At 37.3% G+C, this 27,856-nt stretch overlaps 1 protein-coding gene across 7 annotated transcripts in view; it reads left to right on the top strand.

Annotated features, from left to right (window-relative positions):
* The window catches only part of LOC117418253 (cytoplasmic polyadenylation element-binding protein 3-like), a 56,630-nt gene extending 29,605 nt beyond the window's left edge, over positions 1-27,025 (top strand). For all 7 annotated transcript variants that reach the window (XM_034031087.3, XM_034031090.3, XM_034925962.2 and 4 more), the window contains 4 exons: positions 12,296-12,414; positions 13,817-13,931; positions 15,550-15,731; positions 25,411-27,025. In XM_034031087.3, coding sequence (XP_033886978.3) covers positions 12,296-12,414; positions 13,817-13,931; positions 15,550-15,731; positions 25,411-25,638 — 644 coding nt within the window. In that variant the 3' untranslated portion in view covers positions 25,639-27,025. The remainder of the gene's footprint in view (positions 1-12,295; positions 12,415-13,816; positions 13,932-15,549; positions 15,732-25,410) is intronic.
* Positions 27,026-27,856: the final 831 nt, after the last annotated feature.

The following is a 27,856-nucleotide window of genomic DNA, read 5'->3' as shown; positions in this document are numbered from 1 at the left end:
CCTTTGGATGGGGCAAGATTGATACAAATAAATAACTAATCTGCTTCCATGCACAAGAGGAGTTCTAAATTTATAAGATGCAGAGGTCAGAAAATTCCATCCCTTTGAAGAAGCTCCAATGCTCAACCCACTTGGAGCCAGCGACTGTGATCCAAAACTCTTCCAGTTTAAAAACTGGGAAGCCATCTGGAGAACCATGCTCTGCAAATAATTAACATCTGACGACTGTCGTATTAACACTTCAGTTCCTTTGTTCCCTCAAATCTCCTTTGATACCCCTTACAGCCTTGTGTGTTTCCGATCTCCAATCTGTGCAGAAAGAGAAAGGGGGGGGGGGAAAAACCAAAAAAAACAATCAAACTTATTCCCAGGGCTGGTAAATGTAGCTTTCCATGTCACACATTATCACATGAAGGAAAGGGATAGCCTTCACAAGACTGCTATCCAGCCCCCTTCAGGCACGTCTGCATATTAGATTAGGCATCAGACAGAAGTATGCAAGCCATTTGAAGCATCCCCTTCACTTGAGTAATTCAGCCATGCTGAGATGTACTCTCTTTCAGCTTATAAGGCTTTAGTGCAAACAAATTGAATAATCTAAAATTCACGTGGCAGCAAAAATATTAATCTGGTAAAGTAATAATTGTAATATATTAAGGCAGGAGGTAGGAGCATTGGCTTGAACATCGTCAGCTGCTGATGGTTTATCTTTGCTAAAGTGTATAATCTGCACATTTCGTGGCATGCCAGCTGCCTCCCTGTTACCACATTGCAGTGCCATGGAGGCATCATTTATCAGAGCTGTGAGCAGATCTGTGTGCTTGGTCTTTCAGAACCTGGAGAGTGAGGGAAGGGGAGGTAAAATAATTCATAAGTGATATTATATCATCAAGATCAAGTATAAACCATACCTATTCTCCAAGACCTACTGTTACATGCCACGTTTCATTGATCAGTAGCATATACTTTTGATAAACTCTTTCCAACAATTGGACATTACAATGTGGGATGTCGATGACAATAGTTTACTGGTCTGCTATTTCTGTTATCTTTGCTACAAAAACGGCCTGTAATATTGAGTTGTCTTTCCTACACTTCTATACAGGTTTGCAGCGTTGAAAGAATTAAACCTGTTTGGAATAATCCAGATAGAAAGATTAAAAGGCAAACCAGTTCAGAGAACAGGAGGCGGTCTTCACACTAAGTGAAGAATCTTAAAACGTCACTGCCTATGATGTGGTGTGTTGTTGTTGTGTTTTTTTTTTTTTTTTTACACTGCAGTTAAATCTATTTCATTTTCAGTCTTTGCTTCAAGCACGTTTTGAAGTGGTTGAAAGCGTGAAGTTAAATCCCTGAGTAATAACCTCCTCTGCCAGATAGATATAGCTTGGGACATTTGGGACTTGCTGTTGATGCAATGAAAGCAACTGCTGGGTGCCATTTCCTTTACCACTGACAAGACTTTAAATAGAAAGAGGCTGCTGAAAGACCTCTTTCGTTACTGAAATAGCAACATAAGTGGGGTCATACTGGGATCCCCTGTTAAGGTGTTAACAGCACATGCATAGAGGCTGATCAACAATCTAGCCACACAAATTATTATGAAAACCCAACTTGGGTGAAACATATTGGTGTTTTTAGAGTTCCAAATCTATGGTCAGTGAATTGCAGTGTCCTTTTATCTACTTGTATAAAATGTTTCTTCTCTAAAATCATTTTAAATATCAATGGCAACTTTTGATTACCCTTTTGATTGTGGTTTGTTAGTGACAGTCAGGAAATCAAATTGAAGACATTTTACAAAATAAACTAAATACATTCTGAACTAAATACGCTCAATGTACAAGAACAATTAAAAAGATGTCGGTGGCCTTACAGTAACACTGCACATGTTAACAATCATTACATGGCTTCCCCTGTGGCCAACTGATATTACAGAATTACACAGTTACAGCTCACTGTCAGGAATTAATAATTGAAAACATGCAACATTATGATTCATTCCTATAAGAATATGCAGCATTCCCTTTCTGAGGTTTGGGCGGAAGGAAGAATCTAAAGGTAAATTGGCTAGGCTCACAATTCTCCAAATGTAACACGTTATCGTCTGCTCTTTTAAGAATGTTACATATTTCCATTGTTTCTACTTGAATCCTCTTTTGTGTACCCTTTTGGCCAAATTTAAATACCATCAATAGGTTTTACAGATGTGATGAACTGGCTGCAGACCACTAGAAAATACCTACTCTGTTTGAACATGGCAGCTAAAACTCAAATGCTTTAATAGAAGCCGACTACAAAATGAAACTGAAAACTAACAAGCTAGTTGTTGGCTATATTCTGCTGAAGAACTGCTCACCTTTCCTTCTCCGAATGTTGCTGACTGCCAGTATGTTGTTTTTGTAGCTGTTTAAATGCATGCATGCTTACCTTCACCTTACCTTGATTTCTTGAAGCCCCCCTCTCTTTGCATTAATATGGTTTATGTGATACAGTAGTTCACCTGCCTTGTAATGACAACACACACACACACACACACACAGCTGAAACAGATTAAATCGCCTATTTGGTTTAACTTGCTTAAATCGCATCTGTTCTCTTTCATGTTCAATTCAACTAAATTCCTAAATTTGTCTGATAGCAGGCCTTGTTTGTTGTCCATGTATTGTCAGACCCTTGTTGCTTGTTTTTCCCAAAGGTAATTCCAGCTGCAGACACAAAAAGCTTCACCCTTCCTTGCCGCTCTCACACTGTAGAAAAACAGAAAAGCCCCTGCTACTGTATACATCAGAGCAAGCAAAGCAATGGCAGTACATGCAAAATAGGATCTCCTCTCCACCAAACTGATGTAATTAAACATCCCGGTAAGCGGGAGGAGAACTAATTTAAATAAACATCAACTACTAGGCTATAGATTATTTCTTTAAAAAAAAAAAAAAAAAAAGACCATTCAGAAAATTGAAGTGTCACTAATCATCACTCATGAAGTCATTTGTCACAATTTGTAGCAAAGTCCCTGAATTGAATTAGCGTGGAGAATGGATTTCTTGCTGTTCGCGAATGGTCCCAGTAGGTCAATGTGCATTAATGCATCCGCATATGAAAGCTGAGTCAAGATCCACTCAATGCACTGTCATCCTTGTCACATAAGAAGTTACATAAGAAAGTTTTACAAACGAGAGGAGGCCATTCGGCCCATCTTGCTCGTTTGGTTGTTAGTAGCTTATTGATCCCAGAATCTCATCAAGCACAATCTCTGTGAAAAAAGTGCCTCCTACTGTTCTGAATGCCCCTTTATCTAATCTCCATTTGTGACCCCTGGTTTCTTTTTTCAGGTCGAAAAAGTCCCCTGGGTCGACATTGTCAATACCTTTTAGAATTTTGAATGCTTGAATCAGATCGCGTAGTCTTCTTTGTTCAAGACTGAATAGATTCAATTCTTTTAGCCTGTCGGCATACGACATGCCTTTTAAACCCGGGATAATTCTGGTCACTCTTCTTAGCACTCTTTCTAGAGCAGCAATATCCTTTTTGTAACGAGGTGACCAGAACTGAACACAATATTCTAGATTAGGTTTTACTAATGCATTGTAAAGTTTTAACATTACTTCCCTTGATTTAAATTCAACGCTTTTCACAATATATCCGAGCATCTTGTTGGCCTTTTTTATAGCTTCCCCACATTGTCTAGATAAAGACATTTCTGAGTCAACATAAATGCCTAGGTCTTTTTCATAGATTCCTTCTTCATTTTCAGTATATCCCATATGATATTTATAATGCACATTTTTATTACCTGCATGCAGTACCTTACACTTTTCTCTATTAAATGTCATTTGCCATGTGTCTGCCCAGTTCTGAGTGCTGTCTAGATCATTTTGAATGACCTTTGCTGCTGCTACAGTGTTTGCCATTCCTCCTGTTTTTGTGTCGTCTGCAAATTTAACAAGTTTGCTTACTATACCGGAATCTGAATCATTAATGTATATTAGGAATAGCAGAGGACCTAATACTGATCCCTATGGTACACCACTGGTAGTGATAGATTGAGGTCACTTTTCTAAAAAATGTTCCTGTGTTTTTTCATTTTTAAATCCCTTGCCAATTACGTTGGTCCATTTACTCAAACTAAGACATTTTATTTGACGTACTATTGTATTCAAATGCTGTAGTGAACAGCCACTACAAAAAAATGGAGCCAGTCTTTTTAATAAGTTCTTTGACAACAATACTATGAATGTAGACAACCTTTGAGAACTTCAAATAATTGAAACATACACCTTTTTGATTTTAAATCAATTGTATATCATGAGATGTTAATATGGTCAGTAGATTGTCCTCTTTGCACAAATATAGGGTCTGACACGCATGTTGTGTTTTTTCTGCCAAATATTGTGTTGTATTGTATGTTCATCATCAAAGGTGAAGGACAATGGCGTTAGCCTTCCCTCTAGTTCTGTAAGTGAGCGCACCTCAATCCTAACCATGGTGTCTCTCAAGACTGCCTATTGTGCCACACTGAAAGTACTGTACCTCTCCACCTTGGCTAGTTGGGAGTCAGTAACATTTGTGTGCTATTTTGAGATATGCTTATATAAAGATGTATTTTTCTCACTATAGGCAGGTAACCTCTGATTCTGTGACCACCCTCCATTTTGATAACTTTTGTTTCAAATCTTTTAATAAAAAAAATCTTTAATAAAAAAAAAAAAATTGTCCTATTGTGAATGCTCTTTATGCAAGAAGCTTAATCTCCATGCAGTTTGATTTAAGGAATACATCTGTGAAACCTGTCTTTTTTCAAGTAGAAATCACAGTTAAACTGTAAACCTGCCTACAGACTTGTCTTTTAATAAAAAAATAATAATAATAATTGAATTTGGTTTTGCTAGAACAGCCACGCTGCTTTTGTATGAATCACTTTCATTTGTTTGGCAGGTTGTTGGCGTTTTACAGCACAGGTGTAATTTTCTAGATAGATAACTGCATCCCTTTAACTATATTGGTTTCTATGTGCAGAATTAATCTAATCTACCTTCATCTGAATCATTGTCATATCAATAGAGAAGAAGCAAGCAGCCCACTATAAATAAAGTCCAAATCAAGGAAGTATTAATCTTATTTTGAAAGGTTAGCATTTTGATGTTAAACAGACATCAGAAACCAGGGGAGCTTGCTGTGAACTCTGACGCATATCCATTGGGACTGCATAGCATTGCCATAACTCAGGTTTGGAAACTGTTTAATGTTTATACTTCAGTGCATGCCAGTTTAAACCTTGTGCCTGTTGTTAAAGAATAGGTACAACCACAACATTCAGTTCAGTTAATATGAAAACAGAAGCGTCTCAAGTGTTTCATTCTGAGCTGTTGGTTTCACTGTGTGTGTGTGGTGTGGGGGGTAAATATTTTAGTCACTTCTGCTAGGATACATGCTGTCTTGATATGAAACCAGGGCTAGTGCATGGAGAATACCTGGGGTCAATGACAATTGTAATTGTGTAATTCGTAATTAATTGCAGTTACAATGTCATTGTAGTTGAACCTTGGCACACCTGCGTAATTGTAATTATAGCATATAATTGATCGATTTGAGTTCAATTCTGTATTTATTTGTCAATTGATCTTTAATCTTGTATTTCAACCACTTTTGGTGACCCGATTTCTTTGAGAGTATATTTCTGTGTTTGTACCTGTGATTATTACTTGGTTATTTAGAATAAATAGAGTACACATGTTAATGTGTGGAGTTGTTTGTTTCTTTTTAGTGCATAATTGTAACTAGTTGGAATTGAACAAAATAGCATGGTAATTGTAACTGCAGTTTTAGTTAGAATTATAACTGACCCCAGGTCTGGCATAGTGAACTCTTTCAGCCCTAGAAGTTCAGTAAGGGCTCCTTATTAGGTAGGACCAGTTATATGAAACACTCTGGTTTTTCATCATGTGGGTGCCTTGTAAAACTGTTTAACATGGCATGAGCCTGGCAACTTTACCCCCTGGTGTGAAGAGGTCACAGACATTAAGACTGTTTTAATGGTGTTTGTATTAGGAGCCTTGGAGAGTGTTGTATGTTTAACCAGGAAGAAGATCGTTTAGGTCCTGGTAAGATTAAGATTATCTATATATAAATAAAATTTATACACACATGGCCAGTGTACCATTCCTTCATTCATTTCAAGAGCCAATAACCAGTATATAGCATTTAGTTACAGGCAATTGTAGTATTGTAGCTTTTAGAACAATTGAGCCTAAAGTGCCTACTGTAAATATCCATCAAGCCATTCCAGTTTTCAAAGGCTTGAAAAGCAATTCTGTGTGACAAAGAAAGGCAATTTTAGTTATAAATATGCAATATGTTTGGATTATTCTTGTAGCAATACGAAACGACCTTGTAACTGAAAAATGTCATCTAGAAGATATACATAGCATAACAACCAATATCTGCCTGGACAAGCATGCTTTATTGTGCTACAGAAAACAAAGCTGTGACTAAGTAAAAAATGTATATCAAAATGTAGGTTCAAGGTTGTAGGTTAAACCTATTATATAATTCATTTTAAATATTCAGACACACAGTTGAAAACTGAAAAGGTTTAAACTTCTTATCCACAGGTCTGAACTCTACAGGCATTGAGACAAGTTTAAGTGTGAACCCCAAGTGTTGTGTTTTATAAGCAGCTGACTCTGGTTTCGTAACAAACTAAACATTCAAGAGCTTTAGTATTACCAAATAAAGGAAAGTCTCAATGCATAGGCAGACTTTGCTCGATGGCAGATAGTCCAAACAATACTTACGCACTTAAAATAATGAAGATGACAGAGGTATGAGTGATCAAGAACAGAAGGGTTCACAAGAAGAATACATGTCTGCATCGCAGTACTGTAGTAAGATTCTCTCTATTTTTTTTTAATGAATAGACTGTTTTAACTGTTTCACAGCCTAACCAACAGCATATGACAGCAAAGTTGCCAAAGATGGCAGAAAATGGAAATGTTTCTTTGTGGTGTGTTGTCGCAGTCTGATCCCAAATTAAGACTTAAGAATTGGGAAGTAGACGTGTTTTTTCCATTCTACTAAAGTGATCCATAAAAGGGAAAGAATTGACCTCTTCAAGGCAAGTAGAATTTTCCAGCTCCCATACCCAGGCATGTCAAAAATGCTTCAGAATCTCAGGTTCTACATGTTGGCTCAATGTCACATGCTTTGCACATCCTACATGCTTGTTTTGTGTGTGTGTGTGTGTGTGTGTGTGTGTCTAATTGTGCATACCACTGGCAGTAAATTAAATTGGACTCATTTTATTATTGCTCTATGGTGCTTTATAGCAACAATCTGTTTATTCAAATTCTCTTTCACAAATTTGGTTGGGAATGTTTACTGTAAGGGTTTCCCTAATGTTTTACGGCTGACTGGCTACTTAGCAGAGCTATCAGTTATGAAAATCAGCAACAGTACACTGCTCCCCTTTTATAAAGTGGTCCTTTATACTGCAGAAACGGTTATAAGGCACAGGAAGTGAATTGTAGTTCAGTGGAAGGATGTGGTTCTCACAACTTTAAGAATGTTCACAACTCCTTGTTTATACAATATTTTGTAGTTTTGCTAAACTGGTCAGTTGTAGACAGTCATTTCACTCCTGCTATCGGTGTGCTTGAAATTTGCAGGCTCCCTTGATGTGCAGCTTAAACAATCCTCTACAGCAGCACTACTTCAAAGTGCTTGGTGTGTAGGTTCATCTCACAGCTGATTCACTCCATCTCGCAGAGCACACACAATGGAGTGCTATTTGTGACTCCTGGAGTTGAGCACACTTCTGCGACACAGATAACAGAGCTCGATCATAAAGGCCCAGCTTTTGCTTTTCCCTGTTTATAAAGTTTGTTGTCAGTATTGATTTTGTATTCATCCCTTCCCACACAACTAATGGAACCCCCTTTACAGTTGTAAACACTAAGCCCCGAAGCTACTTATTGTATGGATAAAATTTAGATTTCTGAGACTGAACAATGTTCATTGTTTTTAGCTTCATTCTTCACTGAGGAGCTCTCTTTTATTGCATTTTTCTTTATGCCTACTGTGTTTTGGCTCCCATCTGTTTATGCTTTCAGAGAATATTGAATTTTAATAAGAGCAGATAGTCAACAAACACGATACAGAACAAAAATAAAAATCATGTTGCATGCAATAAATATGAGGTTTTCCTGAACAATGCATATTTGACCTTAAAAAGGTTGTTGGTTTGTGCTGTAAAGTTGCTTGACGTGAATAATGAAAGATTTGATGATTAAATGCAAGGGTTATTTGCTTGCTTCTGCTGCACCCATATACATTCAAGGTACCAGTACAAAATGAATTTGCAAAAAGCAGGCAAATGCTTTCACACACCAGTTCTAGGCCTAACCTATGAAAAAAGCCAAAGGAATGTCAGCATTGTTATTTCTTCAAAAGTTTAACTGTGACACTTTCTCAGATGTAACTATGAGGAACTTGCTGAAGTTCTTATGTTCCATTGAGGAACTAGGTTAAAGAATGTAATTTATTCAACTAACAATGTAATTCTTTAGTACTTCTTTAGCAAGGAAAGGGTCATGTGAGCTGCCTAAAGCGGTTACAGTTCTAGTTCAGTAAGAGCAAGGATGTTCCTCTTCACCAGAGATTGTTCCACTTTCCTTTACTAATTCAAAAGTGTGTTAGAGGTCGAGTATCCTGTTGTCTTGGTTAATTTCTTCTATAATTGACCTATATGATATTTTTGATAGTTCATTTGAAGACAAAGTCTTTCTTTTACATACTTTTAACTATGATTTAATTAAAAGAAATGCATGCAAAGTGTTAGGTTTTCATATATTATTATGGCATATAATCAATTTGTAACAGTATGAAAAACATGGTACTAATCAAAGCAAATCTCCATCCTTGTGAAAACCAACAGATTTCTGGGTCACTTCATGCTGCTGTGTGTAATATAGATTGCAGAATTGTACAGCCCCACCTTGAGTGACCTTTCCCCTGGATAGGTGCTAAATCTTTCAGAGTTTTCACTTGCATGTAAAAGAGCTTTGCTTTTTCCTGAACTTGGCGATGGGTTATCGCATGGGTAGTTGATACCCCTGAAAATGCATATAATATCCCTTTACTATTTTTTTTTTTTTTTTTTTTTTTTTAATTAAATTGAAGACTGATCTATTCTTTTTTTTGATCCATACAACCAGGTCAAGGGGAAATGCAGGCATTTTCTGCTTGAGTTGTTTTAAATTCTACAAATACTGACTATTGCAGATAAACTTGGGTCAAACCCTGGTCAGATTAGTTTAACACTGAAAGCGTGACCTATTTTGGAAGAGAGAATTAGAATGGTTTAGAAAATGATATACAAACACACACACATTTTGTGGCGGCTATGAGTTGGAAATTCCAAACCAGAGTTCCTTTATTTGTTTGTCTTACTGGAACACAGGTCCTAGACTGGTGTTGTCACAACACGGCTCAAATTACAGGTCAAAGTCTGCAGCTTCAAATTCACTCTGACCTTTGAAAGAGGAGACGTCATCCAGTCATATGCTGCTGATAAATTGAAGCCTGTGTGAAGGCTAAGGATAGCATTCCATTGCTGTCACTGGTTCAGCTTGGTGGGTAGCACTCCTTGCCAGCTGCTGATGCAAGTGGCTGCCAGATCAGGTTTGGCTGAATACTGGTGCCCTTGCACAATGCTCTGGAAAACTTACCAACCTGACTTCTTGACCCATTTCAGGGAGGAATGCTGGCATTTACATGCAAAGCATCCCTCCACATCCTCTTTTTATATGAACCTGTTGTGATTAACCTTTTGCATGCTACAGCCTGTAGACTGTTTGTTTGTTTTCCAGGGTGTGCTATACTAGCTGTGCATTAACACTAAAAGTGAGTTAAAGTGGACAAAAGTTTCAACAGAAGGGTTGTTTCGTGGTTTGTCAGTTCTTATTTTTGAAGCATCATAATGTGATAATTCATTTAAAATAAAAGTGGAACTGACTTTAATATTCGTATACAGTAGTAGTAGTTAAAGCGCCCACTGTTTAGATTTTCTCTTTGGCATGTCTAATGATTTTCAAGAACTCCAGAATTGTCTAATTGTATTGCTTTGTAGTAAATGTATTCAAACAAGCACAATATCCAAGTAACTGTCCAGAAACCATCAATTTAAAGTAAAGGGGTTTCTAATGACATATGCAGCTTGTATTTGGAATGTTTAGCTTGAAGCGCTGTCAGTTTATGTCATAAGAGACTATTATAAAGCTTTGTATGACAAGTAGAATCTCTGTCATTACCTTTCATTTGGAATTCCAAATCCTGCTTATCATACATTAAGGGCACTTTGGATTAACAGAGGTCACAAAGGCTCATATGCACTACCTGCTATGGAATGACTGATTCCATTGAAGTCAGGGGGTATGGGGGCTGTGCTTCTGTGATCTCTACTCTCCCTCACTGGGATGCAATTTACCAAATATGTGAAGCTTTCCACTGGAAATGTGAGAGTAAAATGTGCTGCATAGTACCAGCATCACAAAATGTGGACGGTTATTCAATATGACAGTTCCACGAAGAGGAAAAAAAACTAAAAAACAAAAACCATTTAGAATTTCCTGGTAGGCAGGACAAAACAGATATCTTATATAAAGGAGCTGTTTTATTCAGGAAATTTATCACCAGATTTAAAAAATATATATTTTATCTGCTGTGAGTTGCATTTCAGTACCTGAATTAGTGAAATATTGGCTATGATTTTTAAGCTTGATTTACACACATGACTTCTATGTTATTTTTCTGGTACAGTCCCAGGCCAAGGTCGCACCTGAATATTATGACAGATGCTGCAATGCATCATTTCATTCCTCAGGGGACACAGGATGAACACGACTATGTGTTTTGCAGAGGGAGGACAGTTTGAAGAGCACAGAGGGGAGCCTGCACATCTCAATCCAGTTTAGGCCCTGTGTGGTTAACCTGACTGCTCAAAGTTTTGGAGAGTCACCACCCCAAACTATTTTATTTTTAGTGAGGACAGTGTGTATATTTAGACCAGTGGCCAGAGTATTTCAATATTGCTTCTTATTCACTGTGCTTTATTCACTGTGACCCAAATAAAAGGCTATCTGTACAATGGATTTGCTTCACGTTTTGAATCATACTTTTTATAATACATAATAACATGAAATATCATCTTATTCAGTCGATGCTACACTAGGCAGGCATATTTTTTTTATCAATCAGGGTTGTATCTGTGTATTTAAGACATGTATTTAATAAACTGCTGCAAGCCACCTTAAAACACAAAAACGCTCTTTATGACCATTATATTGGTATCGGTAAACTGTTTTGTTGATAGTAATTGCAGACCAATTGAAATGTTATGAACAACTTCGTCTGTCTGCCGGAGCACACCATTGTTAGGAATGAAGCCAGTCACATTGTTTGCCGTGCTAATCTTTCCCTGTCTTACTGATTGGCAAACATTGTATTGTGGAGTAGTACCATTTTCTTTAAGTATGGCGATATTTTAGCCAGTCAAGCTTCCTTTTGTATGTATGTTACATTGCTCGTAATCAAGTTGGTACATATATTTATTTGCACAGGTTTTTGAGAGGATTAGAAGCGCTAGCTATTGAAGGCTATACAGTATCTAAGGCCCTGTCTTCTATTTTCGTTAAATAAATAGAAAAAATGTATGTAGAAAAATGCAGGGTATCCTGGGCGTGATTCGTTATGAAGTGAAGGCTGTATCTTAAACAGTTTTTCTGAATTTAGTCAAACTTTCATGGACATTTGAACATACAGTTCTACCCCTATACATCACACCAAAAAAAGGAAGGGTTTATGGTGACTAATTTTGTTATTTATAGTATTTTATTCTTATAGCATCTGTAGATCCTCCATAATTTTAATGATCATTCTGAGGTAAAACTAAACTGTCAAGCAGGTGATGATTTTGGCTGATGTCTATCTGCATTACAACAGTTTATTTGTTTGTTTTTTGTTTTTTAACTATACTTTCATTGTTTGAAGCCATTCCTTCATCTGTTCTGCACCTTCGCTAGGTACCTTCTACACAGGAATAAGATGCCACTGAATAATTGAAGACTTTAGTTTTTCTCTGACTTTTTTTTTTTTAGCAGTACTTGGTTTGCTCTGCTGTCTAAACATTTATTTTGTATTCTACTGTAAAAAAGATTTGCAGGATACTATATGGCACTACATAAATGGTGTTGTTTATTTCAGTTTTTGACTCAATATTATATATCTCTGTCTCCAGGCTATGCCTTTCTGCTTTTCCAGGAGGAAAGTTCAGTTCAAGCTCTGATTGACGCCTGTATTGAGGAAGATGGAAAGCTCTATCTGTGTGTCTCCAGTCCCACCATCAAGGACAAACCAGTAAGCACTGTCGCTGCGGTAACCAGCTAGGCCCTGCCATCTGCCTGCAGCACCCCCCTCTCCAGAGCGAGAGCCAACATTCTGAGCAGCTCCGATAGCCAGCATCCTCCTTCCTGTAACCGGAATACACGCAGCGCCATCACAATTAACCTTTTTAGAGGGGGAGACTGGGCAGAGCTGTAGATCCCCACTACAGGGTCTTGGAAAGCTATTAACAAATGGCAGACTGTTTAATTATGCTTTTGTGCCCGATGCTTTCCAGTGCTGTGAGCAAACACAAAGAAACACAGTGTTTGTTTCCTGAAGGTGACACTGTATCTGCGCTTTTTTTTTTTCTTTCTTGTTTTCTATTCAGGCATTAATCCTCTTTCTTCACCAAGAAAAATAACATACTATATATATATATATATATATATATATATATATATATATATATATATATATATATATATATATATATATATATATATATATATTATAATTTTTTTTTTAAAATCTAAGCTGCCTAGTTTTGGCTAAATACATTTAAAATAAATAATTCACAAAAATCATTTACCTTAGACACTTCAAAAACAGTCCTTTAAAGTTTTGTGAAATGGACCCAAAACATACCATACTAATTTAAAAGGGGTTTAACACTAATTGCTTTCACAGACCCTGATTAGCACTAATCTTGAACATGAGGCAAGATAAGTGATAACCAGGGTCTGTGAAACCAACTGAATATGTTCCAAAACCTAAGATAACCTAGATTCATAATTTGTGTCCTGATATTGTATGCAGTGGGGTGGGAGGAGGGTGGAGATATCTTTGCTAGGATGTACTAGGAGTTTCTTCTGAAGAAAAAGACTTTCCTAGACTCGCACACCTTTCTGCAGGGTTCAAGAAAGACTAAACATATGCTGTATATTTCATTTAACCTTTTGAAATTTAAAATACTAAAACTGTTTTTTTTTTTTTTATAATTAATCATCTGAGGAATAATAACCTTAGTCCTTAGTCACTGCCTTCTTGATCAGTTTGATTAAACTGCACTCTCCTTGCATCAATCGGCAGGTATGAGAGTGTCCATTTCAACTGGTACATTTACAAGTCTCACAGTTTCAGTAAAGCAGGATATATAGTACAGTGGAGTTTAATACTGAAAAAAATTATCGTGGAAAACCGGGATGGGGTATGGGAAAAGGAAGGGAATTTATTTTAAAACCTTGGGGACCATACATTTTCTGCAGCAATATTTCAGATAACAAGCATAAAATAGTTTTGAGTTATCTTCACAGTGGCAATGTAATTCAACAAAAGCATTTTTTTCTTTTTCTTGCAAGCTTAAATACAAAGGCAGTCATTGTCAGCCCCCGTTCCTATCAGGCAGCCCATAGCAGTTTCCTTTATTCGCATGCAGGTGCAAATCCGACCTTGGAACCTGAGTGACAGTGACTTTGTAATGGATGGTTCTCAGCCCCTGGATCCCCGGAAGACCATCTTTGTAGGTGGAGTTCCCCGACCTCTCAGAGCTGGTGAGTGAAGATTAGAGCGTGAGTCCCTGGTGGCACCACAACACTTTCAGTTGGTTTTCTATCTGCTATACAGTTCTGTTGCATCCCAGCTTCATACTGTGTTTTGTGAGGAAAGCACAAACACACAAAAGGGGTGGTAATAATTTGATATCTGCTTCTGCTGCAGTGGTATTTTATTTTGGCATGATTGACCAAAAGCAAAAAAAAAAAAAAAGCTAATGTAGTCTGCAGTAATTTAGTTGCAAGCACTCCATTGTGAGACTGAGGATCTGAGAATGTATGTATGGGACCGTTTGCATAGGGCTCCACAAATTCAGGGCACTTGCGTATCTAACAGAGATTGGTCAGTATGCCTGGAAGGAGTTGCCAAGCACCAATACAAAGGTTCACGTAGCAATTGAACTCTGCTTTGTTTTGTCAACTTTTCCAAAAGCTTTATGTGAATACATTTTCATTAGCAATAATGCTGAATGTCTTTCAAACAGCCTGAGTTCCTTCGGTTACACTTTAAAAAATGATTTGCTGCCAGTCCATGTGAATTTAGCTGGATTATCATAGGAATACCATCTGAAGTTGTATAAATATGAATATCCTAGCTGCCGTTTATGTACTAAATACATTGAAAGTAATGGCACCACATTTTCTAATGAATTGCATTGGAATATCTTGAAACAATTTCTTTCACTGGAACACATATGAATTTGCAATCGTGCTCTCCTTTTTGGCTGTTTTTTCTAAGATGGAAAGAGTTAAATGATCTTGCAGGTTGAAATATAATTTACAGTAATCCGCTGTTTTGCTGGGATTTTATTTATTGATGTTGAGCCTTTTCGGAAGCTGTGTAAATGGGTCTGACTATCCGCTTGAATAAGTGTTGTTCTTTTAATAATATATGTCAAGGATGAAAAATTGCTGCATCTTTGCTTTAACACAAAACTGCTTTGTGAGCAGGGATGAGTCATATTCCTGATGAGTCTATATATTGAGTCTATTTTTTCCCTGTCATCTCATGCTCTTATTTTGGAGACCAAGACCTGGGTGCTTGAATTTGTATTGCAAGTTACTCCTCAAATATAAGACGGCAGTCTGAATTAAGTCATCCGGCCATACTCTTGCATTATAAAGTTGGCATATATGTCTATATGTGACACATGCAACCCAGTCACAGATTGTTAACTCTCCTGTTTAAAATGTATGCAATTACTGTAACATATGTCGGTATTAGTAGGAAGTTATCTACAGGTAATCCAGCAATTAAAGGTTCTGTATTACTGGTATGCCCAGAAATATGCAAATTGCTTGTGTAAGTGTATTTCATAAGGGGTAGCACCGAATAGTCGACCTAGTTGAACAGAAAAGTCCCAAGCAACCTCAGAAACTGGTAGTCAACCTAACTAGTAGTATAGACTAATGTTTATATGAGTAGCGAACTAGCAATGTCATATTTTGAACTGAATGCAGCTGTTATAAGTAAAAGCGAATAATTGTGAAGCATGCGGTTTTGGATGGACTGAAGTGCAGTTATTATAGAATTCCTTTTTAGAGCATGTTTTGTATATGTGTGTGTACTTTTATATGGACATCAGGATGGCTCATAGGGATCTCTCCTGTCTTGCAGTTGAACTAGCGATGATCATGGACCGGTTGTACGGAGGGGTCTGTTATGCTGGCATTGACACCGATCCTGAGCTGAAGTACCCTAAGGGAGCCGGAAGAGTGGCTTTCTCCAATCAACAAAGCTACATTGCTGCTATCAGTGCTCGCTTTGTCCAGCTCCAGCACAATGACATTGACAAACGGGTAAGCAGAATGCAAGGGCACAGACTGACTGCTGTTAATGAAACTGAAGGGAAAGAAGCAGATTGTTTTAGTAGTGGAGATAATTTTATATTCAGTTACATTCTCTCTCTGTTGCCTTGTTTCTATGTGTATTTTTTGTGAGACACTGTTCACGGTGATGGATCAGCCCTGATCTAATGCACCTCACTGTGTGTGACACATGGATCCTCATCATGTATGGCATTAAAATATTTTCTCCCCTCATACCAGGGGTTCCCAAACTTTTTTTTTGCTGCATATCCCTTGAAATTTTTTTTTGTGCTGTGCCCCCCTTTCTAGTAAACAGTACAATATTTAGAAAAATATGATTTTCCTAAAATAACATATTGTAACGTCACGTGTAAAATGAAAGCAGGCTCAACACAGGCGGTAGCTTTGTGCTCAAAATCAGCAGTTATTAGCACAGGACCACGCCAAAGCAAAACAAAATAATAAACTATTTCTCTGTTAAATTCGAGTCTACGCTGTCATACACTCTCACAACTGCGCTCAGACATGCACTCCTATTTTTATGTTTGTGAAATACAGTATACTGTATTAACAATTCTATAATAATAATAATAATAATAATAAATAAAAATCAGTTTAATTTACGGTGTTTTGCTGTGAAACAAATAAATGGGCTTTTAAATCCCCCATGTCCTTACTTCCATGTTTAAAAGCGGAAATAAAGAACGAGAAAACAAGGGTGCAACATTTTAATAAGTGACTAGTCTTCATTAATGTTAATGCAATTACTAATAGTAATAAGTAGTAATGTTTGTCCAGCTTAAATATTTTATCAAGTTATAATAAAAAATTATTTAATAAAACGTCAGTTTTCTACATTCTGCCCGCAGCAAAACCCGTAAATTAAACTAAAAGCTAAGAGCCCCCCCCCCCCCACCCCCCAATTTATAAACTGCAGGTGTATCTAAGTCTAGTTTATTTTTATTTAATTTTACTTGTGAATAAAATGTATTATTAAAACCCGTTGCCACTGCACTGCACTGCACTCCGAAAACAAATGTTCGGAGTTTACATGCCAAACTCAGTCGGGTTTGCAGGAATCGATGCTTTTGAACCTAGACACTTGAATCTGAATAAACCCCCAACCTGATTCTAGCTCAAAACTGATTTATATGCAGGCTATTGAGGAATGGATTCCTCAAATTGGATTCCTGAACTTGAACCTGATTTTAGATTGGACTGTACACTTAAACAAGGCATGTATGCAGTACATAAAGGCACTAAGCATGTCCATGTTAAATATGAATGCTTGTAAATGGGCAAGCTGGGGAAATACATTGGTTATACTGTAAATGCTATTATAATGTGTTTATTGTATACTGACGTGTTTCTGTCAATTAATAAGCTTATACTATCATTTGTGTAAATGGTAATGCCCAGGGGGCTTGAAGGTTTACCCATAACACCTTTATTTCAATCTTGTGACGTCAACGGCATAATGGATATATTATAGTTTATGTTAAAAGCAATATAGTACATTATGTATGTTGTTGTAATAAACAAATTAGGCTGTGTGGTCCAGTGGTTAAAGAAAGGGCTTGTAACCAGGAGGTCCCTGGTTTAAATCCCACCTCAGCCACTGACTCATTGTGTGACCCTGAGCAAGTCACTAAACCTCCTTGTGCTCCGTCTTTCGGGTGAGATGTAGTTGTAAGTGACTCTGCAGCTGATGCATAGTTCACACACCCTAGTCTCTGTAAGTCGCCTTGGATAAAGGCATCTGCTAAATAAACAAATAATACAATTAATTATACTGTTACTTCCTTGTGAGGTCTTTGTAGTACCATTTTAAAATAAAACACAGATTGTTATTTCCCTGTTAGGCCATGTTGACAGTGTAAGGACCCTGAACTAATTCACTGCCCTCAGTATTACAATATTTTATGTATGTGGAAGTACAATAGTTAAAGAAAGATGTAACCCAGTAGCAATAGGCAACACAGATGCTGAATTTGGTGAGAATTGCTAGCCCCGCCTAAAAATCAGTGTCCACTTTTCTTTAGCCTCCACACAGACAGTAATTTCGGGACAGTTGCTTGCCTGATTTCAAAGCAGTGTCTTGATCAGAGTATTAAGCATCTTGCTGGAGAACCATAACACAGGAAGATCCTCCCCAAACACTGCTCTATTTTAAATGAAAACTACAAAGATAAATACAATCGCAACACAATGTGGTAGAAGTAAGTAACCAGTTCATGAAAGTAGATATTGTTCAGTATTGCATTAAGTTACTACAGAGAAATAAGAGCTACAGCAAAGCTTCTCAAGCACTTTCTGGCCTCCCTGCATGAAGTTGATTGAATTAGGCTATGTAAATGTGAATGTTGACGTGTTTTTCCTTTCTTCTGGTTTTTAAAGAATGTGTCCTGCTGTTCACATGGTCGAGGGAGCCAGAACACATGTTGCATCAGACTGACTTTGTCATAACAGCAGACAATAACAGAGACTTTTGATTTTTGTAGTTCAGTTGCTATCCTTTGTACAGGCAATAGAACAGTTAGGCTAGGGCATCATGTTTTTTACTCTTGACAAATATCTATTAATGGCAATCAGTAGAAGGCATCTGTGACACAACAATACTTTCCATGGCAAACCTGTTTCCTGTTGAAAGACAAGAGATCCAAGTGAATGAAATTGTAGTTCCAAAACCTGCGAACAACCCCTCCCCTCCCTAACAAATAATTCATGAATACATTCAATGTTTTCAGTTTCCCAGGAATTAACCTAACAATTTTAATGTTTGCATTTTATTCCTTGTCCAAACAGTTTTACTGTTCCACCTACTGTTTATATAATGTATGCAGGAAACAAGGCTATATAATCATGGTGGATAGGTTTTTCGATTTGTAACAAGCCTGTGAAGCCATGGTGGCTCTGTTAAGATAATTACTAGATGGTCCTTTTCAAATGCTCCTATAATATACATCCCAGTGCTCTGTGCCTGTTTCTTCAGCCAAGCTATTTTAGGTTTATTTCCCCAATTTAGACCACAATGAACTGCTTGCATCTGCCAACAAGTGCATGCTTCACTAAAGCTAGACTTCCTTCAGTTACTCGTCTTTCTCATTAAAGACTTGCAAGTCAGGCCACGTTGTATTTTTAAGCAAAATGTAAACCACAGTTATAGTTTCAACTTTTAACATTTAAATACATCCGATAATGAATGGGCTATCACTTGCAGACACTGTGAGAAATGCATTGGCTCTTCTACTAATATTTCTTTAATCTCTTTCTATATTTAATCCTTTCTCAAGGATACATATCCACTAAGAAGCCAGATTATCTACTGGGACAAGTAGTTTAGGGAAGTAGATCAGCCCATTTGGATGGATATACTGCAGCAGGAAAACTAACATCCATTAGATTGTGTTACTGGGTATAAAATATCAATTTGCCTACTGCAGTCACACAGGACGAAATCTATTGATCTTTATCTTAGGTTGCCAGAGCACTGAAACTGGGCAGGTAGTAGATGACCAAGGGGAAGACAGTGATATGTCTAGGGGCATGTCTGCTTGTACTCAATGTGACATTCCCATCATTATACTCAAGAACTGTAAACATTAATGCTACATAGCATTTTTTTACTTTCATAGTTATCACTTTGAGCATCTAGAGACTCCCCACTGAAAGACAACATTTAAAAAAAAAAAAAAAAGAAACTTTTGAATCTGTGTGTATAAAACCTCTTTGCTTTAATAGTGTAAACTGCAATAGAATGAAACACATTCGAATTTGAGCAGCATATTGGAAGTATGATACTTTTTAAATAAATACTGCTAACTTGGTGTTATTGGTTATACATTTCTTGTTCGGTTTAGGTACAGTAATGTGAAACCATATTTTTTTTGTTAATTTAAACAAATAAAAGCATTCAGGAATGACAAACTGGCTGGTCTACCCTTTGCTGATCCCTATCCCCTTATGTAGTTCTGTATTTAATATGGTTATTCTGTCTTATTATCATATCGATCTTAATGCAGACCAAAAACAAAAAAAAGCAGGATTATAATGAGGTCGGAGACCTGTTTTATATAAGCAACACTTTAGCCATATGAAAACCAAATAGAAATGAGGTTAGGTGCAACTGAAGGGCTTTGCTGAAGGGTTTTTTTCTATTTCTGAAGAAGCTTGAAAGCTTTAAATGGTGTTCTGCAATACACCATCTGTTGTGAAATCTAACTTGTGTTGCTTTCCCTTGGGATATTACAAAGATTATTATTTTATTATTTATTTTTTTTTAACAATAAATAAGACAGACCTATTTCTTCTGGCAAGGAAAGCGAACAGGCTTTGTACAATGAAACTGCTTTAACTTGCAGGTTGAATTATATAAAAAGCAAACATACTCCAGTTAATTTGCATAAACTTATTTCCACCCCACCTTTTTGGGGGAAAAAATAATATTGGATAGCTCAAGTGTAAGCTTTAGACATGTGCTGACACGGTACAGCATAGACAGCATTGCAATGTTAATGTATACAGCTTTTGGATGCTATTTTAAAATGTAATTTGCACCGTTTTTGCCAAAACTAGAAATACGTTAAAGAGCTCTTTTAAGCAGTTTATTTCAAGTTTTTCTTTTAATGGGGGTTTTCCCTCCATTCCAGAATTCACTGTTGGGAGTGAATAGCTTTGGTAGTTTTCCCCCATTTATTTTACATATATTACAGTATTGTACACAGTGTTAAATTAAAATAATATATTTCCAAGTATGTGTAATGCAGTGGTTAGAACATAGTATTGTACAGTTAATGGAATGTCTCACACAGTGTGGGAAAAAAAAAACATGCATCATAAAATATATATTTTTTCTGTTTTGTTATTTTTGGTAGACATAAAAGCTATGGTTGCTTGGTTATAATATCACCATTTAAACTCCCTTTTTGAAGTGATGTTGAAAGGGTTTCACTGTACCCAACATGTAGTATCAGGAGGAAACCATTCGGGCCTCATCGCCAGGTTTCAGTAGCTTGGCAACAAACCTTGCTTAGGTTTATCAGGTGAAATGAGGCTATTGGCTAGACAGCTGCAACTGAGGTTTTATTCATAACTTTAGTCTTGGGCATTAAACAGAAGTGTCAGATATGGTTTTAGCCTCCTCATAATAGAATAGGAGAAAGGCTGTTAATCCATATTGATGTTTATTTGCCAGTTCTCAATACTGCCCCTGGCATTCTTCCAGTGGGGGAGCAGGGGGCTGAACTATAGGAGGTAGACAGAGAAAGCGAGCAGGATTGCAACAGAAGCTGCGTTCGCCTGGCCTATGTTTGAGAGTGTTCATTGGTGCCACTTGAGGGAGCTCTCATAAGGCAGCCATTCATTATTCAGGCCAATGGGCTGACAGGCCTGTTTGCAGTGTCTGCCACATACTGACACTCTAGCACAGCAACAGCAAGACTTCTCGTTTTCCATTAGTGTTGCCCCTAATGAGATCTGCTGCCTCTGAACTAAATTGGCTGCCCTATTGACTCAATTATATCACATTTAACTGCACAGTCTCATAGGAGGCTGTGTGGTCCAGTGGTTAAAGAAACAGGCTTGTAACCACAAGGTCCCCGGTTCAAATCCCAGCTCAGCCACTGGCTCATTGTGTGACCCTGAGCAAGTCACTTAACCTCCTTGTACTGCATCTTTCGGGTGAGACTGCATCTTGTTGTAAGTGACTCTGCAGCTGATGCACAGTTCACACACCCTAGTCTCGTATCTTGTAAAGCGATTTGTGATGATGGTCCACTATGAAAGGCGCTATATAAAAATAAAGATTATTATTATTATTGTTATTACTTGACTCTACACCTTTTGGTGCTCCTTAACATTCTGTTCCCCCCCACACACACTCAAGTTCAGTCTGTCAGTAAGGCACCAAAGCCAGGTCTAAAATCATGGCCATGAATCCCCTTGGTGTTTTCATTCGAAGCCATTTGTAAGCCAGACCATGTTTGTAATGGAATTTGACAGTAGTTTAATTGCTAGTGTTGTACCCTGAGTGAAGCTGGTATGTCAGACCTTCTTTTTTGTGTTATGTTTGCTGCTGTGAGTCGCTGCTTATTACCCACACATTGAGGAGAAATTGAGGTCTTGGTTTTTATTTTCCTGAGCGATAGAAAGCCTTTTATTAAGCTGTCAGGGTGTAGTTGAGATGTGTGCGGCAGCTGTGCCTCTGGGACACCGCAGACGTTTATATGAGCTTGGTTTCCATGGGTATTGGTTTGGCCTCGGTTAGTATAAATTAAATCCTATATTCACTGGTTCTCATTTGGGGCCAGTGTAAACAATATTACATCTAAGCTGTGGCAAAATGGGTTTTTAACATTGTTTATACATTGTCTTACTGGTAATTGCATTGTTCAGAATTCTGATGTTTGTCCATTTCACTTAAAACCACATTAATCCCAGCCCCTCTTTGACAGCTTAAAATAAACCTGTCTTTGTTAGATGCCTTTTTATGAATACATTGCATTGATAATTTAGACTAGTTTTTGTTTTCAGTGTACAGGACAAGCCCTCCTAAAGCTCTTGACATAAACATGAATAACTTTAAAGAAATATCTTGGAAACAGTGTCTTCGCAAGGGATTTGTTGTTTTTTATTACTACATATTCTACCATTGAGTGTTTTTTGTATGCTTTTTCAATGACATTGAGGTGTGATTTTAGAAAATTGAAACAGACTTGGCAAAACGCCAAGGGCATAAAAAACAACAACTCTATATTTAGAGGGCAGCAGTGTGGAGTAGTGGTTAGGGCTCTGGACTCTTGACCGGAGGGTTGTGGGTTCAATCCCCGGTGGGGACACTGCTGCTGTACCCTTGAGCAAGGTACTTTACCTAGATTGCTCCAGTAAAAATCCAACTGTATAAATGGGTAATTGTATGTAAAAATAATGTGATATCTTGTAAGTCGCCCTGGATAAGGGCGTCTGCTAAGAAAGAAATTATTATTTATGTATTTTTGTCTTGGGGAGCTGCTGCAAATAAGTTCCTCCTATACCTTCTGACCTAAATCTTTCTCCACTCAATTTCCAACAGTATCTTCTGTTCCTGGTGTCTGTGCTGTGTTTTAAATATTGGCCAAGGTAAGCTTTGTGGAAGCTTGTGTCCCAAAAGCTGAAACTGCTGGGTGAATGTAAACTAAGCAGTCTTGTCAACAAGGTTTTCTTCATGAAAAAGCAGTACAAAATGCTCCCCACAGACAATAGTTTCATGACTGTGCTTTTTACCTGGTGCTTTGTTGTTTTACATTATTTCACCCCCGGGAGTTAGGATTAAGAAATTGAAGCCGGCTTTGTTATTTCCTGTCTGGTAAAACAAATAAGGCTTCCCTTTATTTGGGCTGATTCTTCTTTGCAGCAGCCCTGCAGTGGTTGTTTTGCAGGAAGTATCCCCGTTGTATTTCTTCTGAAGGTCATTGGGAGTTTGTGTTATGAACCTGCTGGCAGGCAGGCTGGCACCAGGAGAGTCGGGACTGATGTGGTGTTCTCTCTGCTATGCTATGCTTGCTCACAAGGGGATGAGAATATTAGGCAGGGATTAGCCATTCTGGAATCGGAATGCAGGAAGTTGAGTCTACATTTTAAGTAATAAAACACATCATGAAAAAATATAGTCTCCTTGCTTGAGGACGCGCCAAAATAACAGCAGCAGATGTACAGAATAATCACATCTGATCAATGAGCTGATTAATTGAAGGCCATTGTCATAGTTGTAGCCTGGCACAATTATGGACGGAAGGCACCATTCCTGAGAAGAACAGCACTAAAGAACCTCCTCCTATATTCTACATAGTTGTGAAACCTGGATTACCCAGTCAACAAATGGTGTGAACAGGTGTGGCAGCTCCTTGTCATTTACCTTTATCGAACTGGTAAGAGCACATGACCAAGTGGTTTTAAATACAGGATTTATTAGGGTTCCGAAATTCAGAAAGGGGTCAACTCAACCAAGTCCTTGGGATGTGTTTCCTTCATTTGTGGTTGATACAAAAACACATGCGATGCAGAAATGGGTTCCAACGTAGGTGTCCTGTGGATACAAAAGGAAGAGCAGTGCAACTCATGCCTGGCATGTTGAGACCGTCTGTCTCAAGATGGTAAAAATGCCCATTTGGATGACCTTTAACCTTATAAACCAGACCACAAGGGTTCTAATTTTTTAAGCTTGTTCAACAAAAAAAGAATGACTTGACTTTAAAAGATCAAAAGTAAAAAAAAAAAAAAAAAAAAAAAGTTCTTATTGGCCTGGCCAACCTTCATCACAGGTCCCCTTTTTTGTGATGAAAATCTAGTTCCTTTCAGGTACTGGTTGCTGCTAGACCATTAAACATAAAATTGACACAGGAAGTGAATAGGTACCCAGAAGCAACAGCCATTTCTATTCTATAGCTTTGACTTCTTTGAAATATCTTTTATATTCTGCGTTACAGAACCTCATTTTACTTCGTACAGTGGCAGAAAAAGGTATTCAGGTAGCAAACAAAGCCCTCATTTACTGTGGGCCTCTTAAATCAATTGCACTGTGGGTGACCACCAGGGAGCTTTAATAAATTGCATTCTCCAAACGTATTAATAATACAGACACTATTGATACCTGATGTGTTTTCTTAAGATTTCTGATTTGTTATTTGTTGCCACATTTTTCTTCTGCGTTTGCTTACTGTAGATCTCCATTCAGAAAGAGCTATACTAAGTGCAGTACCAGTGCTGCTGTATCTGAGCTTTTATATGAACTTTGAGTTCTTTATTTGCAGTGAAGGAATGATGTGCTGATAACCAAGTTTCATCCCTAGAGGTCAAATGCTAAAATGTTTTACAGGTTAAACAAACAAAACAATGTCATGCTATACTGGGCTGTACCTTAATCTGGAGCAAAGTTAGAATCAAAGTTAGTAGTTTGGATTTATATTAAAACGCTTGCTAGTTACAGTACACTCAAAGGCACTGATGCACGTGGAAATGCAATGCTGCATTCTGCAAGCTCATATTGGTTTAGAGTTGCACAGTGTGCTTCCTAAGCAAACACCCCACTCTCTTAACTGATGGGCACAGTTTTGCATTTTTTTTTTCTCTTTGTGTTTAGACTGTTTACTTCACCTTGAAACTTGTTTGTTGTCCTTCCAAACAGGAACATTTGTATATCAACAGTTAAAGGGAGGTAGGGAGAGAGAGAAAAAAACAAACAAATCTGTGAATAATATATTGCTTAAAATCCTGTGATGTGTTTTTAAAAAAAAAAAAAGTGTGAGCTGTGTGTATCAGGTTGTATCAGGTTGCTCCTGTGATGATCCCTTTTAGGACTGGGCTTCTCAGTCTGTCATCAGCAATCTGCATAAATGATCAATTATAATCCAGCTTTGCGTGTTAAACAAGTTTGAATTCCCATCACTAACACAACGGTATACTTATTTTTGCCTGTAAAATGTATTCGATTTTCTTTAGAAACAACTGGAAGGAGAATTATAAATCTGAGAATTTTCTTGGTAGTTTTTCTACCATTTAAAATTCTTCCTTTCAGAAAATCTTTGCACTGGCTCAAAATTGGGCTCAGTAAAACTGAAAATGCATCATGGGCCTCTTTTTAAATGAGTATTGTATTTGTTATTAATGTATTTTTTTTTATTTTATTGTTCTGCAGGTTGAAGTAAAGCCATACGTCCTGGATGACCAGATGTGTGATGAATGCCAGGGTGCTCGCTGTGGTGGGAAGTTTGCCCCCTTCTTTTGTGCCAACGTGACGTGTCTGCAGTATTACTGCGAGTACTGCTGGGCAAGCATCCACTCGCGCGCCGGTCGGGAGTTCCACAAGCCCCTGGTCAAGGAGGGGGGCGACCGACCTCGCCACGTCTCCTTCCGATGGAGCTGAAGCCGCAGCAACCAGCCCTGGCCCTCCACCAAGAGCAAGAGAGAGAAAGAGGGCCAGCTGTCTCAGGGCTGGGAGCATTCTGGAAATTGGTGCATACTTCCTCAGATTCGAGAGAAGGGAAAAAAAAAAGGGTCTTTTTTTTAATTTACTGTTTTGAACTCGCTGTCCAGTATATTATATAAAAACCTTCAAAGTTTAACTGTAAAGAATTTGCACTTTGGCACACGTAAACACACAAGAAAGATATCTGCTCGGTACAGGAATATATATATATATATATATATATATATATATATATAATATATATATATATTTTTTTTTTAAGTCACTTGGTTTTGGTAATCCACTACTCCCAACAGCCACTGCCAGGCTAAGGTTGAAGTGATACAGCGTGTGTGTGTGTGTGTGTGTGTATATATAATATATATATATAATATATATATATATATATATATATATATATATATATATATATATATATATATATATATATATATATAGTTATGTTATGTGACTGGAAGATGCACTTAGTTTCAGAAAAAGTTAGAACTTTGCCCCTAGGAATCAAAGGTAAAAAAAAAAAAAAAAAAACTACATAAACACACTAGGAGATGGCATATGGTGTAGCATAAATAACTTAACCAATATTCAGTTTGGGACATTTTAATGGGGAAAAGGAAACCCTTATTGGATTAATTAGCCTTTATTTGCTCTCCATTTTGGCTTGGGGGAAAAATAATACCTCATGAGCTTAATCTGATTTATTTATTTTAATTTTTTTGGTTAGTTTTTTTTTTTAATAGTTAATGTATGCTGCAATAGCTTTTTTGCTGCTATATGAACGGTATTACTAATACCATAGTACTTTATTCAGACTAGGGTGTAAAAAAAACAAAAAAACATAGCAAATACACAGTAAATAAATGAATGAATTAATGAATGAATCAAGATAAAATAATAATGAAGCGCAATTGCTGCTGTACAGAGAGCAGAATAGCATGGAGACATGCTCCATGCAAGGTCAGTAGATTTATTGAATGCATGTTTATTTAAATCAGGTTGCTGCATGCAATACAATTTGTATATCATATCTATTCTACAATATTTTGCCCACAGTGCACAAAGAAATTATATGAATATACATGGGCTACAAAAATACTGAATTAACAACCGGGGGAAATAATGAAAAATATAAGGAATTGGCCAAGGCTCCTGGATTTAGAGTCATTGTCCATTTTAAGCATTAAACAAGTAACACAGATAATGTACTTAAGAGAAATAGATGTAGCATATCCTTAAAAACAATTGTCGATGGAAGGTGAAGTACGTTTGCGGTGAACTTTAATGTATAATTGTGCATTAAAAAAAAAAAAAAAAAAAAAGAAAATGATTTATATATATATAGTAGGGTGATTTATGCCTTGTACTGTGATCTGCTTTAACTGTTTATGTCTGACATAGAACATATGTGATGCTTCATAACCAGTGTACTGACACACACACACACACACACACACACACACACACACAAAGTGAGCTCAAGTTTAACTGTTTCTGCTGCCTGCACTATCTAATAGCTTTGGATCTTGTTTGGAAAACCAAAGAGCTCATATCTATATAGCTATCTTTCTATTTATCTATATATACAGTATATGCATACATACACACACACAACCAGTGTAATAATAATAATACTAATAGATCTGTCAGACTGACAAGGTAGGCACATTATTTTGGGGAGGAATTAAAAAATAAAAAAATGCTAAAGAATTGTCTGCACAAAAGTCAAAATGGAGATGTCTGTTTTTTGTGGTTTGAAAATTGAACTCCCATAGTATATCCCTGGATGTATCCTGTAAAGCTTGAACTAATAATTATGACCTGCTATAAGATGGAAATTTTCTAGCATGAACTGTGCGTGGGGATGAGGGCTGCTGTTTAGTAATACAAAGCCAAGTGTAGGCTTCCGTGTCCCATTGAGGGGGGGTGTGAGGGTGGTTGCCTGGCTGTGGGGGTGGGTTGGGTACACTATTTGTTTTTAGCAGCTCGGGGGACAATCTGACTGGATATAACACCGCATTAGTAGATTTACATGTCACATCTTTTTGTGTATTGTGATGTCCAGTTTAGTCTTTTTCTTTCATGGTTTAGTTGCAAAGTATTGGGTTTAGAATGGATTTTTGTTTGTTTCTGAAAGGTTTTACTGGTAAAAACAAAC

Source organism: Acipenser ruthenus, chromosome 13, assembly GCF_902713425.1.
Source record: "Acipenser ruthenus chromosome 13, fAciRut3.2 maternal haplotype, whole genome shotgun sequence".
In the NCBI taxonomy this organism is placed as follows: Eukaryota; Metazoa; Chordata; class Actinopteri; order Acipenseriformes; family Acipenseridae; genus Acipenser; species Acipenser ruthenus.
The sequence above is the reverse complement of the archived record's forward strand: the minus strand, read 5'-3'. Positions and strand labels throughout refer to the sequence as shown.